The following is a 17073-nucleotide window of genomic DNA, read 5'->3' on the forward strand; positions in this document are numbered from 1 at the left end:
ACACTTGCTTCTTTTAACTGATTTCCATCTTTCTTTGTGGTATTGCAGTATAAATGCCCTTTCATGTGGTAGGCATAGTCTTTGGCTTTATGCCTGGAAGTTAGCACGCTCTACAATCAGTGCCTGCCTGTAAAGAGAAGGCGAGGAGAAAGGCACTTTGGTCACTCCAGGGCTCCCAGCCCACGATGCCACTGCAGTCTGCAGAAACCCCTGTTATTTTCCTTGGGTTTCACCTGTTTACCACCAAAAACACCCTTTCTGTCAAAACTGGAAACTGCGGGGCCTCGGGACACCTCAACCTAGCTGAACTTGTCTGGTTAGCCTTGGGAAGCTTTGAATCCCAGGAGTTACAAACCTGCCAACTCCCACTAAGAGTGGGCATCTTCATTAACACCGATAAAAGACCACATTCGTTGCCAGCCATCATCTCACTTCAGGCAGTTACTTGGGCTAAATTCAGCCCTGCTTGTTAAAGAAGTCATTTTATACTGTCCACTGTCCCTTTCTAGCTGCAGGAGAATATGTTCTGAAGGAAGTAAGGCAACATTTGGTAAAAATGGGATAGTGTGCTGCCTAGTAGAGCACAATCCAATGACTTTAAGGTTAACTGGCCTCTCACTTCAAAATCTTACCCAGCCATGGCTTGCCAAGTAAACAGGCAGCTGTTCTAAGGAGTAGTTATGAGCTACAGAGAAATTGCTATCACTCATAACAAAGCATCCAACTCTGCTTGTCAACCTGCAAGCAAAATAGTTCATCTGCCAGACCATCATCCCCCTTCTTGGTGGATTTCCAAGCACGATTACTGTTTTTTCTGTGGCTTCAAAGGTTTGAATGTATTGGTTAATGGTGCATGTTTCCTGTGCTGCAAGCAAAGGTCTGATGTATACTTTTCCCAAGCCGGTGCTTCTTCTGAAGTTGTGTTACATGAGAAAATTTGGGTACAAAGAGTACCAGAGGGTGATAAAGGACAAGCGTTGTTTCTGCTCACTGCTGCGATCCCTGCAGGCGCTGTCCTCAAAGCAAGAAGCATCACTTTCTTACAGGAGACTCAGTTGAAACACCTGAAGAGACTCACCTCTTGTCTGAATTTTGGGCCACAAATAATGTGTTTTCTTGGTCTGGACTGATGGTCCCACATTTAAAATACATTCTTAATCTTTACCTATCCCAGGCATCCTGTTTCTGTTGATTTTCTGTTATTTTCTGGGGGCTGCTGTGTTGACTAACCATGTAGAGAAAATCGGCAGTCTTTCAGGCAATTTGTCTTTTGTGGAAGTTTTGGTCCTGTGATAACTTTAGGTTGCCAAGACTGCAGGCCACAAATGTTTGTCTTCCTGTGAGTCAGTCCCACTCCAGCTAGAATAAATCCTCATATGCACTGAGATGCAGTCAGATCCCTGACCTTCTGTTTACAGAGCTCTCAACATTTCAAATAGCCACTCTGATATATTATATTTCAGAAACCAAAGGAATTACAAGTTTCCTGCTTGATATTAAGCTAATTTGATGTGTGCTTGTGATAAAAGCATCCCCTTGGTGGTGGCTTCATTTTGTCAGGGTTACAGTACTTTTGGGGGTTGAGATAGAGTCAGACAATGTACAGCAATGTAACTCTGGCAGATTTTTGGCAGTCATTACCTACCTTTATGAGACTACATTGTGTGGACATCAGTGTCTCCTCAGCTGCTCTCAGACAGCAAGTTAGTGGTCATGAATTTGCCTTTCTAATGTTCCTTAGGCATTTTACCATCCAGTTCAGACTTGGAAAATTGTGCTAGGGCTTCATCTGCTAGCTAGCTCTTCTGCGGTGTCATCTAAACAATGGTCCCATCCTGTTTATCTCTTGGTGGACATTCTTGTTAATTTTCAGTCATTTTTAATAACCAAGGAGGAACTTGTTCAGTGAAAGGAAGAAGTATTCTGAAAGAAAGCTGAGCATGGTAATCTGAAATGGGAGGCTTGACCCTCAAGGTGGAGAAATGCATCCGTTCACGTTGCGGGGTGCCTACTGCAGGCTCCGTTTTGGCACTGAGAACTCTGAAGAATTATTTTAGCTGAAATTCCGACCTTTTCCACCAAAGGTGGTCCTCTGAAAGCAGAGGAGAATGATTTTTCAGAAAATAGGTCTCTCTTGGGCTGCCTCAGTTTCACTCAGTGAAAAAGTGTGGATCACTAGTCATATAAAAATCTTCACTGTAGCTTTCAGTTGTGTCGGACACATTTAGCAGTAGGACTCACATCACTCTTCTTTACAAAGAATATCTTTTGTCAATATAGGCTTTTCTGCTTAAGTATTTGTTAAATTCAGTAACTCACATTAAAAACAAGAGTTCATCTGTAGGTAAGCTGTTCACGGTGAGCAAGATGAGAAGACTATTAATATCAGTGGGAAGTCCGCCGTTGACTTCGAAGGGTTTGAGTCCTTCTACCAGCCTTTGTTAGTGATGTGAGGGTGGTCAGCTAAAACACCCAGCATCGTTTCTTGTCCCTTCCCGTGTTTCCTTTCAGTAAAGCTGTAATTGCCATGGCCGATCAGCCCCAGCCAGAACACTGTCCTGTAGAGGGACAGGTATGGGTTGAACCCAGGCAGGGGCAAGAAACTCTGTAGGAGCCAGTTACAGGCTAACCTGGCCCCAGGGAACATTTCATCTAACCTCTAAAAATTAAAGGTTAGCTCATGTCCTAAAGCGGGAGGATCTAATTCCAACCTCCCGTGTTTTTTTGTTTGTTTGGGTATTTATTGCTACGGCTTTGCCTTTCCGTATTTATCATTCAGCCTGGTTTTAGTTCTTGCTGAGCTCTTGGTTTCAACATTGCCTCGTAGCAATGAGTTCTACTGGTAAATGATGAGGCTTTGAGGAAAGATCGTTCTTTTTATTGGTTTTAAACACACTACCTTCAATTTCAGTGAATTTCCCCAGGTTCTTATGAGACAAGATGAGACACATCCTAGAACTATGCTTTATTTGCTACTCGTGTTCTTCTTCAGGTAAACAAGCCAATCTGTCCGCTTGTTCCTAATACAGAAACTCGTAAAAACTCGTCTCTGTGATTGGGTGAATGCAGGTTGGGTTTTTTGTTTGTTTTTTTTTTTTTTTTTCAGTGGGCAAGTAAAGGTGGTGGGGTACATTTTCAGAAGACCTTCCCATTAAATTTGTGGAATTTACTGGCATTTGGATGGGTCCCGGTGGTCATCTAACTTCTGTCAACTAGCAAATAGTCCAGAAAGAGGAGCAGAGCAAAGATGGCCAGTTTTTGTCATTATTCACCCCGTTCTAGTTCACATGCGCTGGCATTCTCCTGCTGGCCTCTTCACCCAAGTGTGTTGAGTGAAGAAAGCTTCTTCTATTCTATTTTAAAACTGTGTGTAAACATCAGCAAATGGGTGAAGAATGGGCTCTGTCTTAAGTAGGTTGTTTTTCATGTAGTCCTGTTGAGGTAAATGGGGAGACATGGGGAGGTTTCTGTGTTTAACCATGACACCATAGCACACACACTATACACAGTGCAAATAAAATTTAAAAACAATTACTGCTTAAGATGGCATTCAGAGTGATTTCTGTAAACCTGTTATTTCTTGCCAGATTGAATGGGCTGGTTTGGGATGCTGATAGAAACCCTTTATTATTTATCTTCCGCGGGTTGTAATTCATTTTTGCACAACAGCTAAATACATTTACATTTAAGGATTTTTTAAAAATATTAATCTATTGGCTTATCTTGACAGATTTACGACACTATAAAGTGTAGAGGAGTTACTGTGTTCATCCATTTACACTGTAAACTAATCTTGTCCCTGCATGTTGCGGCCTTTTCTTCCTTTTAAGTGGTATTCACAATGTTTCGTAGCACTTTCTTCTCTGTTTTCTTAGCAATGTACAGGTTTACTATGTTAATCCATATTGCATTTATCTAATGACTGGCTGCCCAAACGGCTTAAACATAATGGGTCTAATGGCACACGTACGTACTGATAGCTGGCTGAACGTACGGGATGGGTTTGGAAGTATTTTTAGCAGAAAAGGAAAAAAAAAAAAAAACAAACAAAATTGTTTTGTCAAATTGATTCAGAAGAGACATTTGTCAGGATGCTTCTTATTTAAATATTTAACAGATAATTAGCTTACAGTGTAAACAAAAATCCATTTGTAAATCCTGAAGAATGTGAAGGAAAAGGTATTTTTAAAAGACTGCCTGGAAGCTGTACAGCATTAAAATAAGCTAGTCACATTGTTCTCAAAAAATGGTAACAGAGAAGCATGCTTGTAATTCTTGAGCTTTGTCGATGAAAATTGGCTCAAGTTGGTTTTGAATAACAGTCAGGAAAATTATATCTGATGAACCACAGGAGAAAAGAAGGGGGGTTGGGCTGGGGTTTTGGTGATTTTTTGGCTATCATTAAAATTCTGGCTATCATTTTGGCTATCATTAAAATTTCTCCCAGTAAGGGACAAAAATCACCAAACTTCATGCTGCAGCCTCGACTGAATCCTGCACAGGAGCTATTACAGGGCAGAATCACAACTCGGAAGTCAGTAGGAGTTTCTTGTAGCTGAGGGCAGAATGTAGTGTCTTGTGCTATTCCAGGCTTGTTGTTGGGCTCATTCCTAATCACTGAGGAGGGTTCTGGTAGATGTCAAATGAAGAGAAGAATAGCGTACGCATCCTTCACCACTCAAGATAGACAATGAATTTAGAAAATGGCACTGAGAGTTGATGTGAGAGAATTCCCCTGGATTCCTAGAGGAAGAATAAAACAAGAATGTATTGATGTAAACCAAAAAAAAAAAAAAAAAAAAAAAAAAAAAAGGAGGGGAAAGAAAAGAGGAACAAAAAGAAAGCAGAAAGGAAGAGGGGAGAAAGAAAATAAACTAGGGAAAACCTGCCAGAATCCTCCTCAGAACCTATCTAATAATAAAGTCTGACATTAAAAGCTGTATTGTCTTTTTACATAAGGGCGCGTGTACTTACTCTTTCGTCTTAGTTTCTGGTTCTGCATTTTTCAAATCTCTTACCGAGCATTTTGCATGCATATGATGTTTGCAGCACTACGCGCTCTTATTTGAAGACTGTTTTCAGAAGTCATTATTGAACTATAGGATAAAAAGGTATAAGCATAATTACATGCTAAAGAGAATAAATATGTTCTGCTAGATAGTTAACCAGGTGAGGTTAAACAAGATAAGATGAATTCTGGTCTTTTTAGAAAACGGACAGTCTTCATTTTAAGCTACAATGTAAAGTGCTTTATCCTGAGATTAGGTATTGTGGCAGAAGCTAAAACTGCCTTTTTCCCCTAACCGTGCCAGAATACAACCTCCTTTTCTTTTTGCGCTAACAAGACTGCTTTACCACCACAGCCCACTCTAAGTAATTAAATCAATCCTTTGTACTTACCGTATTCTCCTCTAGTGACGGTACTAGATCTGATTATATGCTTCATGCATATTCAAAGTACGGCACTGACAGCTCTTTAATGAGCTCTTACTTAATCAGTACGAACAATGTTCATCTTGTTCTTTTTTTCCTCATACATTAGAGCTAGGAACAGTTGGGGAAAAAATGAAACATCCAGCATTCATTTGAAAAATATATTGTACTTTGAAAAGTGTCTAAGCTGGGGAAGTTGCATTCTGCCCTTTAAAAGTCTGATGGACAAATTGGATTACTAGTATTGGATTAAATAACAAATGGTTAGAGGAGAAATGAGAAAAGCTCGCTGTGATCACAGGCTTTAATATTTTTTGTTACTTATAAAGCTGAAGGGGTCTTTAACCAGTTATTAAAGTCAGGATTAATTTGTAATGGTCCAACTTACTAGCTTTAAAAGGGTTTTGTTGTTGTTGTTGTTGTTTTTTATCGAAAACAATAGTGTAATGCATGTATTATGGAAAAAAATTTAAGTTTAAGATCTGTGGGCTATTTACAGATTTTTCATCATCTTGTACTGGCTCAGATAAGGGGTTTGCATGCATGGGATCGATTTGTTCCCAAACATGTTTTTTGCTTCATTTAAATAATCTGTGCAGGGTTTTTTTTTTTTCCCCGAGAACAGCACAGATACTTTCCCAATTTTAATTTTCAAGCATTTGTAGCAAGTCAGTTAAATACTTGTTTTACACTTGGAAAGTGGAAACAAAAACAACCCCAGTAGCAGCAGGGTTTTACAGAGTGAAACTGTGTTGAAGAAAAGCCTTTTCTAAATTTTTTATTTAGAAATTGTAAATGTGAGTTTAGCTTGCAATATCATTGCAGTAACAAGACTCAGTTTCTCTTTGTTGAAAGTGTTTCGTGTGCATCCTTCCACCGAGAGGGAAAAAAAAAAAAAAAAAAGAAAGTAATGTGCCAATGGCACTGTATTTGCTGAAAAAGAGTTATTTAAATTTTTTATATATGGCAGTTCATCTTTATTTTGCCTGCCTGGGATGAACCTGTTTCAGCTCCATGCGCAAGAATTTAAAAGCTGACGGTCAACAAATAAAATATCAGCATCAACTGCTATTAATATTGCACACATGTGTCATTTCACTGATCAAAAAGGCCTTCGCCAGGGTACAATTGGCCTTTTTCCAAATTGCAAGCTTTTTCTCAGCTTTTTCTTTTTACTCTTTCTTCTTTTGTTGCTGCCCGGGGATTTGTGCCTATCGCAGCCGATATCACATGACCGGTGTCAGGGCATCACATGGGTCCAAAGCGAATACAAAAACAGATTAAAAATTCTGTAAAAACAATCAAGACTTTGTTAACTCACTTTTAAACCAGGCTATTCTATGGATATTGCGTGTGCTTTGGTGCCAATGTGAAAATATCAAAATAGGCACCTGCTCAGATCTCACTTGACAGCTCCAAGCTTTACCTAGATCTTTTCTCGTTACATGTTGCTACTAACTTTATTTGGGAGGAATGCGTTAATAGAAAGAAGTTTATGTCTTAAATTTATGTTCTTACCCTGAGACTGCATGGCATGAAGTTCAAGTTCGGGTCTGCCATTGAATCAAACTTCTTTGAAACATTCTGTCTCCCATTCCTTTTTCAAGGCTTGAAAAATTAAATGAAGCAAGAGCTTGCATTTATAATGGCATCTTTTAGCCAGAGATCCCAGACCACCCCAAAGCCAACAATTTTAGTGTCATAAATTGATTAAAGTGTTACTCTAGCCACATATGTCTGTCTGGTTGCGAGTACTTTTTTTCACCAGCATTGTAGCGATCTCATGCCTCACGGAATAGACCGGTCATTTTGCAAGGATAAAAAAAAGCAATCTATCCCCTTTTTCTTTCCTTCTCCCCCAGATAAATTTCAGCTATTCGGTACATTTCAACGAAAGGTTGCTAATATTGATTACAATCTACTTCTAAAAGCAGACCCTGATAGATGGACCAATACAGCAAGGCCTTTGATCTGTAACTTAACAGCAAACTGTACTTATAAGTTTTAATCCTCTTTGGGTGCGTGCTGAACTGATGATTATTATTGCAAATGCCGTGACGTAATATTTTTCTGCACAAAACCAGAAGTTGGGGGTCTTGGGGGAGAGCGTTTCTACATGTCAAATTTCTTCCTTCGTCATTCCGGCATGCAGGCACTGGACCCTGCTTGGAAAAAGGCTGCAGGGCCATCCCCACTCCAGGATGCTCTGCCCTTCCCATCTTGCCACTGGCAAATCAGGTACCCTAAAAGCCCCCCTCCAGGAACAGGGTTCATCAACCCGGAGCTTCCCGGGGTGATAAGTGGACGTGGGGGGGATGCCTCCCATCGGAAAGAGCATGCCAAATGGCCTAACTTTCTCTTAACCCCAAGCTGCCCCGCTTCCCTGTTCACCTCCTTTTCCTTCCCTCGTGTGGATGCAGGAAGCCCACGGGGGCCGTGGCGGGGGGAATCAGACAGTTTGGAGAAGGCCGGTGACCTTGCCTTGCGTGCCGCGGGGTCACGGCCGGGTGAGGAGGTGAGCTCTCCCTGCGGATCGGGGCTTGCACGCGACCGTGGCATCGGGGTGTGAACATGCGCATGTCAGGCACGTACGTGCAGGCATTTCAAATGCTCCCATCCAGAAACTGAAAGCTTTCTTTTAGAGGAAAGCAATATTTTTTCTGGTATCTTTCCAGCTTTCTGGTGCTGGATATTGCTTCTCTGCAACTAGGGATCCTATGGTTCAAGTTAATAAGAGAGCTTCCCTGGGTGTACAGCACCTTGCATCAGAGTTTTCAAAACCCTCTACAAACATCAAGGAATTAACTTTTAGCACCCTTGCAAGATCGGTGTGTGTGATTATCCACGTATTACACACAAGGTGCTTCAACTCAAGAGATCTGCCCACAGTCTCCCAGTGAAGCAGTGTCGAAGCTGGGAGAGGTACGCAGAATGGCCAGCTCATGCTCCTTTGCCACCATTCCAGGTTTCTTCACATATTAATTTTAACCGTAAGAAAGGTGTGAGTTCAATAATTCAGTGAGGACCGTGCAGCCTTTGCTCCTCAGCTCAACTTGAGGGACGAGAATGGCAGGTCACCAGAGAGGTGCAGTCTCCACAAAGGACTTGGGTGAGCTTTCTCCTAGTCCCCGAGCTCGGAGAGAGCGGAATTTGGCTGAGCGATCCCGCTACGTGGGAAGGACAGCGAGGAGCCTTCTGGATGCTCCTCCACCTGTCCCCCACGTGCCCTGATGCTTACGGAGTCTGGCAGAGCGTGGCACTGCCTGCAGGTGGGCTGCGGAGGGTCCTGCTCCTGCCTGGGAGGCAACGACGGGCATGGACTGAGGAAAGGGGCGCTAGTCCGTGCCACACACGGGGACCCCGAGGCACCTGGACCCCACGGTGGTTTGCGTTGGTGCTCCCTTTGGCTGCGGGTGGAAGGAAGGAGCAGCTCTTTGCAGCTGCTCTGGAAGGGTGGCCAGAGGCACGGGGGGGCTGAGCGGGTGCCCGCGCCTTGGCCCCAGCGGTCAGGGTTACCTTCTCCCCCGCAGCTGCGCTGATCCCCGCCGCGGCGCCCGGACTGCGCTGGGTTTGCAAGGCTGGAGCGGATCGTGCCCGCAGGGATCAGGTTTCTGTTTGGAAGCCCGTGATGACCAGGCATCTTCTAGCAGCAAGGGCTTTTTTTCCTTGGGAGCGTCGCAACGATATAGTTCTTCCAGGAGGATTCAAAAGAGACAGTATTTTTTAAAAGGTTTTTATTTGGGTCAGGGCAGCGGTGTGATAAAGAACACTAAAATGTATGCTGAAGAACGGCGGCTTTCCGAGATTTATATATGGAGCAATCAGGATGGGGCAGCAGGACTTGTAGTCATACGATATTTTTATAATTTGGGAGTACACCTTGTAATGCTCAGTGATACTGGAGACCGATCCTCCAAAACCTGAGTTGAAATACGCAGCTCAATTTGTGAAATGCCACGCAAGTAATGAAATTCTTTTGATTTCAGGAAGAAACACGGAAGAGGAAGAAGCTATGATGCAGGAATGGTTCATGCTGGTTAACAAGAAGAATGCCTTAATAAGACGAATGAACCAGCTTTCTCTTCTGTAAGTACAGATGGGCACATGTATTTTCAAAAAGATGATTTGCTGGAATATTTACCCATCAGATAGATGCAAAACTTTTTTGCTCTCTTCCCATTAGACTTCAAAAATATCCCCTCAAAAGTGAGTGGTGTGGATGCTTTGTGGAACGCTTGTTTTTCACATATTTCAGACTCGAAAATGGAAAGCCTACAATGACACAAGATTAGCCAGAACTGTGAAAAAAGTAATTGAAGAAATATTAAGCACAGTTACATTTTCAAAGACCCAACAGTAGACTAAAATGAAATTTTAGAACTGCACAAATAGATTTGGATTGTGCCTCAGGTGTGACAGGCGAAGACTATTCGGGGCCAGAGCCAAATTTGAGCTGTACCTGCTCTGTAGAAATCCTCAATCCCATTGCTAGTTCAGCAGCACCGGCCTGCTGAAAGGATATTAGTGAATCAGTCACAGTGCGAGGATACCACTGTTACTGCAAAGTAAGGACAAATAAACTTTTTTCTCTGGCACCGGCAGGGAAGGGAGAAGACGCTGCTGGTTTTGAGAGGCGTTCTGCCCTCAGCGCTTCTCTTCCAGCTTCCTTCGGTCTGATTATATTTCTTTCAGTAATGCCACCTAGTGTAGACGCCTGCATACTTCCCTGGGAAGAGCTTGTGCTCACAGATCTCCTGCCGTGTCTGAACTTGACAGAAGATTCTACCTTCGAAATATTAAGCTTTCTAATCCCGTGTCTAATTTTCATTATTCATTAGGGCAGAGTGTATATAGGATAATACTTCCAGTGTCATATTATCTTTGTGAATAGGCTGATGCTGGAATTTGTTCATTAGATCCGGGGGAATGTTTTATACTTGGGACATTCCACAACAGCCGCTCCAAGGATGAATATGAAATAATTACATCCTGTAGCACAATAGAGTTAAACTGACGGAATTAAACCCGACATTATAGAAAATGAAAGGGCCCTGTTCCTGAATGTGCCACCTGAGCAAGGTTTTAAGTTTGTGTATCATTTGTTTGGAGTAGCTTAAAGTTAAAGAGAAAAGTCGGTTACGAGTCCTAAAATCAATGTAAGTTAAAGGTTCTTTTAAGTGTTTAATGATTTAGTAATTAACATATTGATGAACTTTTGCAACTTGCCTAGGGAAAAAGAACATGACCTAGAAAGGCGCTACGAACTGCTGAACCGGGAGCTAAGAGCAATGCTTGCTATTGAAGGTAAGAGCAATGCTGGGTACCGAGGGAAGCAAAGTGCTGGCTACCTGCAAGTACCAAACACGGAGGCTTTTCTGAAGCCCAGTTAAGAATTAATGCTGATATTTACATCTTTTCAAGTGATAGCAGACAGCAAAGACACTGGGTCCGTGATCCCATTCTTAAGTTTTATTCAGGGGGGAAAACAAAAAAAGAAAAGGTCTAACATATAGGACACGGAAATATGGTTTCCTTGGAATAAACTCTGAAAACAAAATTATGAGGGGGTAAAGACTATTTGTACAGGGTTTATTATTTTGCGGTTGCAGTCATGCTCTCCTGGCTTTCCTGCGGCATTGTGCTGCTTTCAGTGCTGCAGAAAATGGAAAGGGCGGCCCGCAGAAGGCAGCCTCCTTCCTTTTAACGTTTCAAATCTGGTTTACAACAGTAGCTCACTGGGAAAAAAAAAAAAAAAAAAAAAAGTCTCATCAGTTTTGGTGATAAAACACCACGTTTGCCAAGCAAATATTTTATCGTAAGCAACACCAGGATTAGTGCGATCCTTTGCACAGATTTTCTCCCTTCTCTGCAACATTCCCGAGTTTAGTCACCTTACCTGAATGAAAAACTCAGGGGAAGATTGACACGTGGGATAAATGAAACAATTGCATCCTTTCCATAGGGCTTTCAAGTGAATTGTACAATAATCCTGGGGATGATTCATAATAAAAAATAAACATCCAGATAGCTTAAACCATTGCTTGCATTATTTTCTTATTTAAATATCTTAAGTGTTTTCTAATGCTGCACCGCTTATACCTCTCAGTCACAAACGCTGTCTTATAGTTCAAAGATGTTTGCTTAAAAGTTAATCCTTTGGGCTCTGTAAAATGGACCTTTTGTCTAATCAATGCAAATTGATTTTGCTATTCTATATTGACCTCTCAACCCTTTGACTGTCCATGGTAATTTCTTTCTTCACCTGATAAGGTACCTGATCCATAATAAATCAATTCTAATTAGTTTGGAGACTTCACTGGGAGCGTAAGTTTGTAGGAAAAAAGCAGCAGGTTTCAGGTAGCTTTTTCATATCTCTCCATCTGTGGGTATATTTTTTGTATAAGGCTACATTCACTATATTCTTGGATAAACTTGAGTCATAAATGTATGCATTGCTTTCTGCATAGACAAGCCAGATGAATTGGGACTCATGCTAATGAAATATTTAAAACATAAAACACTTTAAGACCAAGGAGGAGATAAGAAATACTGGATTTAATTTCAAACTTTCAGTGTTTAATTGCCTCTAGTTTGTTTTACTGTCTTGGAACATGCGAGCAGCAGCCGCCTTTAAATGTCTAGCAGCCTATGCCAGTCACACACTGACTTGAACAAAAATCTGTCCTTTTTATATTTCTTTTTCTAAGTTCAGAGAAGGATGCCAAAATCAAGGAAAGTCCTCTTTTTTTTTTTTTTTTTTTTGTTTGTGCTACTCATGGTATGGTAAACAGGCGTTTAGGGAGAAAACAAGTGCTGGAGAGTTTTGTTTATTTTGTGGGTTTTTTTTTTTATTTATACGACAAAGTCTGCATTTAGCGTTTTAGCCCTCAATAAGATTATTAGTCCGCTAGAACTTTTAGCAGCTCTCTGCTTTTACCTAAAAAAACATACTAAAGGAGAAACTCTCCCAAGAAAATGCCTGCGAAAACTCAAAATGCGCGTTTGTGATACCTGGCCTCGCGATGTGCGCGCCAGCGCTGTGTCGCTTCCCGTGTCCGACCTGCACTTTTGGGGAAGCACCGGTAAAACCGCACCGTTTGTCCTATGATTTCCCCACAGAAGCCTGGGCTGCTCGAACAGCCCGGTGCTGTCTGCTCCGAGGCCATTTAGCCGATTGCTGTTGAGCGCTTGGGCTCCCTGAAAGAGTTGAAAAGGCAGATCTCTCTTTTACCGGCACCGGTTCCAAACCTGAAATACGTGAGCAGGGGAAAAAAAAATGAAAAGTCTGTGTAACAGGATGGCACCGGTTTTGTTTGTCTAAAAGAAAGACAGAATGCCCTAACCCAAACTGGAACTTAAAAAAAAAAAAAAAAGTCTTTGAAAGGTGATAATTAATGTTTTGGTAAATTGCTGTAACTCTTCCACGCGTGACTGCTGTTTAAAAATCTATCAACCAATTTACTTAGCTGGTTGATGACAGGGGAAGGGGGGGGGGGGGGGGGGGGGGGGAAGAAAAAAAAAAAAAAAAAAAAAAGCGAGCCTTGCAAAAGGTAGCAGCCTGCTGATCCCAGATAAAGGCGGTTTATTGGCGGGCGGCCTGCCCCTGCCCTGCCTGCGCAGGCAGCGTGTGGGCAGCGCTGGCGCCTGGAGGTGCTGACCGTTATAATGTTCAGTGATGTGGAGACAGTGTCCTCTCAGCCAGCCGCTAAAATGGAGGCACCCGCAGCTGAACAGCCTTTTGGAGTGTTGCGGCACCTCACGCGGAAACACGTAAATGACCGAGGGTGGTAAAAAAAAAAAAAAAAAAAAAAAAAAAGGCATACTTACCCCCACCACCACCACCACCACCACCCCGTTTCACTCTAGAGATGAGAGGGTTAACGCGCTGCCTTCTTCCAGCTAGAAAGTGTTCCTCTCTTTCCACCGCCGAGGCTGCCCCGACCAAGAAAGGCCTGAAATCCCTGCCTAACAGGCCAAAGAAAAATAGGGGTGACTGGGTTTGTTTTAACCTGCGCACGGGGGCAGGCGTTTTGGCTGTCTCTTTGGGAGCCGGCTGGCTCCCGTAAACAAGGCGCCGCATTTCAGAGCCCGATTTTTACCACAGTCAAGTGGTGGGATGCCTTACTTTCAGCTACCTTTCCTCTTGCTCCTTCCTTCTTTTTTTTTTTTTTTTTTCATTCGAGATTTAATGCCTCCTTAGAAAAGATAAGTTCATTTTTGCACACCTTGGGGTGGTGTGTTCATTTTCTGCCCAAGAAATGGATCTTCTTTTGGATTTTGTACATCTTGATTTATTCTTGGCTTATAGTTTGAAGTGGGTGCTCTTCTAAAAGGATTTATGCATAGGTTCACTATTTTTGTAGTTATGGTTTATATGATAAGCTTTTTATATTTAAAATCAATATGTAATCCTGTGGAGGAGCTTATCCTCTAAAACCCCATTTGTAAATCTATTTTAGCTTTGTTACACCGCGCAGCCACAGTATTCCATAGATTGATTAGGTTCAGCAGCAGAATCCTATCAAATGGCCTGCTCTGATGATGATGCAAACTCTTTCAGGATTGCTAGTTGACTGGAACTAAAGATAAGACCTGACTGCAATCCCCCAATGTGCTCTTTACAAAACTAGTGTTAATTTTCATCAAAGTGCCAGGCTTATTTATTATAGTGGCGAGGTTGAAGGTTTTACTACGAGAACTTTCGACCATTTCTATTAAAGCATTTCTATGGGAACCAGCCGCCTGTTTGCTCAAAGTAATTATCAGTTTAAGCAGTGGGGGGAAAAAAAAAAAAGACAATATGAAGTCAATGAAGATGAATAATTGAAAACATTTCTACTTTAACGTGAATTTAGCAAACTCTGTCATTTTATTTTAAACTGCCTGTCGCGGACGGTGGCACGGGGGCTTTAGCTTTCAACACTTTTAGCTCATATACAGCCTCAGAGCTTAATCCTATTTTTGTCCGGAGTGTAGCTTTTATAACAGTATTATTCTGAAATCTTCAAATTAATCACAGCCCATATTGTAGCTCCCAGACCTGCGGTCAGCCCGGGTAACTATATGTGACAGGTGTTATAGGTAATCCTGGCTTAAAAGACACAACAGGTAGGAATCAAACTTGAACACAGTTGCTTTTTTAAGCAGAGGGGTGCTTCCCGAAACTGCTGCCTGGCAGTGTTTTGTTGGATAAAACAAAATTGCAATGTAATCACATACAAAATGATATTTAAATACTTTGTGCTGGTTCCTCTTTTAACCAATTGCAACTTGACTGTATTTAGGGGAGGGGGGACGAAGTCAGGGCTCTGGGAAACAAAGTAAAAATGCAAGGGAATATTTCTGCCAGCAAGTTTTCCTGTAGCATATTTCAAACACTAATAATAAGCAAATGCAGAGACAAAAAAAAAAAAAACAAAACAAAACAAAACAAAACAAACAAACAAAAAAAAACAACACCCAACTCTAGTTTTGTTCTGTGAAGTCCTAATATGACGTTATTTACCCCACAGGGCTGGAAGACGGAGCAACAAAACCCCTAGCTCTTAGAAAGGGACTTAACAGAGAAAAACTGTAGTGAAGGACTGAGCAAAACCTGTAGTGAAATATTCTGACTGATGTTTGCTGTTCTGAAAGCTAAAATTTGCTGCTGAAACTGGAGAACTAGGGGGTAAAGGAGGGGAAAAAAAAAAAAAAAAAAAGCTTTAAAAATAAGAGCTTTACAACTCAGTGAAAACCGTCAAAATTGCAAAATAATTAAATCTCGTCCAGGTAGAGACTTTCTGGGTCTAGAGCTTCACGTGCCCAGCTGTGCCGGGGAGCCCGAGTCTCGGCACGATTATCGGGAGAAGCCGGGGGGGGGGGGGGGGGGGGGGGAGTTTAACCTGCAAGTTGGGGGCCACGTCCCGGGGGGGGGGGCGCGCCCCTGGAATTCTCTGCCAGCTCCGTCCCCTCCCGCGCTGCCCCGTGGCGGGGCGGTTCTGTCCCGCCGAGCTCGCCCGGTGCGCGCGGGGGCTTTCTTCGTGGGGCTTTCTTCGTGGGGGTGAAACCCTCCGGCTGGGGCAGCTCTGCTTTGCAGCGGAGCGGAGCGACGTGCTGTAAACCGAAGGAGCCTTCCCCAAAAAGGAGCGGGAGGGTGGGAATGGAGAGGCCGCCTCGAGAATTAGCACCTTAAAAAGGCTGCTCCCCAAATTAAGGCAGCTTTGTCGCCGGAGAAATGGCTTAGGTTACCGGTAATTTGGGCTGGTAGCTTCAGTTCTAATCTGCGCACACCTGGAAAATCATTTCCTTGGCAACGTGCGGAAGGGGGGTGGGCGGGGGGAAGCAACACATTTAGAAAAAGAAACTGAGGAAGAGAAAAAGGAAAAGAAGGAGAAAAATTCAAAGGAGGGAAAGAGAAAGAAGGAGGAAGAGAAAGAGATACAAACTCCTGGGAAGTTTGGGCAGGGCCCTGCCAGGCCGATGTTCCGGGACGGGCTCTGGTGGCCACCGCGCCGAATCCCTCCCCGCTTGCGAGACGCGGCCGTGCGCGGTCGCCTCTCCCCAGCGTGCTTCCACACACGTGTCGGCGTGGGTTTCACCCTGCGTGCGCGTGGACCTGCCGCTCGCCCGTGGGCCCGTGCGCCCAGGCGGGAGGTGAGGGCGCGATGGAGGCGGTTACACGTCCCTGCCTTTCTGCGGCTCTTCCAACCTTTATTGCATGATGATGCATCTAATTTTTAATTTGTAAATACAAGGCTGAATTCCCTCTAGCACCACTTGCTTTCATAAAGCTTCTGAGCAGTTTGCTGTCTTGAATAAATTTGGCTTTGGAGGGGGGTCAGGGGGATTTGAACCACGGCATTCTTGCGGGGTTTGTGAAGATTCACATGGTAACCGGCGGTGAGCATTGTTCGGGTTATCTGAATAAGCACCAGCCATGTGAGTTTTAACATGATCGCCCAGGGCAATGGAGAGCGCGGGGAGAAAGCCAAAACGGCTGCACCCGCTCTCCCCTTCGCCTTCGGAAGCGGGGCTGAGGAGGAGGAGGAGGAGGAGGAGGACACGGCCAGGCCGGTGGCGATGGCTTCTCCCCGAGCTTGTTTTTTGGTGGTGGTTTTTTGGGGTGGTTTTTTGGGTTGGTTTTTTTTTTTTTTTGGTTTTGTTTTTTTTTTTGGAGCCGGTGTCCTCTTTCCCCTCCCGCTCCTCATTTGTCCTGCTATCTCCCTCATCATCTACTGCTCCCGCTTTTCATTGTTTACCTTCTTAATGAGGGAGGCGGGGAAGGCCGGGGCTTGACTGGCAGCGAGAAGCCCTCACGGTCTGGCTGGCTGGAGAGCCGGGGGGCTGCGGGGCGGCCCCGGGGGGCTCGGGGGGCCGCGGCCACAAAAAAAAAAAAAAAAAAAAAAATCCTTTGGGAAAAACGAGGAGCAGCCCCGTCCTCCAGCTCCGGGGGTGAAAGGGCCCCGCGATATTGTGTGGCAAGTGTATTTTTGACTTCAAAGGGGGAAATGCTAATGAACTGATACCTGCTTTTAAAGTTACTGCGGAGCATATGGTACCCAGTGTGAGATTCCTCCAGCTGCTAAGAACAAGCGAGGAATTAGCAAAGAAGAGCCGGGTTGCCGGCAAACGGGCTTCCCTCCTAGGAGGGGAAACTTG

At 43.5% G+C, this 17073-nt stretch overlaps 1 protein-coding gene across 8 annotated transcripts in view; it reads left to right on the forward strand.

Annotated features, from left to right (window-relative positions):
- Positions 1–17073, forward strand: part of EHBP1 (EH domain binding protein 1) — a 230914-nt gene that overhangs the window by 212011 nt on the left and 1830 nt on the right. For all 8 annotated transcript variants that reach the window (XM_042795730.1, XM_042795731.1, XM_042795733.1 and 5 more), the window contains 2 exons: positions 9420–9519; positions 10664–10737. In XM_042795730.1, the coding sequence (XP_042651664.1) occupies positions 9420–9519; positions 10664–10737 (174 nt within the window). The remainder of the gene's footprint in view (positions 1–9419; positions 9520–10663; positions 10738–17073) is intronic.

Source organism: Tyto alba, unplaced genomic scaffold (assembly GCF_018691265.1).
Source record: "Tyto alba isolate M040663 unplaced genomic scaffold, T.alba_DEE_v4.0 Super-Scaffold_22, whole genome shotgun sequence".
Taxonomy (NCBI): Eukaryota; Metazoa; Chordata; class Aves; order Strigiformes; family Tytonidae; genus Tyto; species Tyto alba.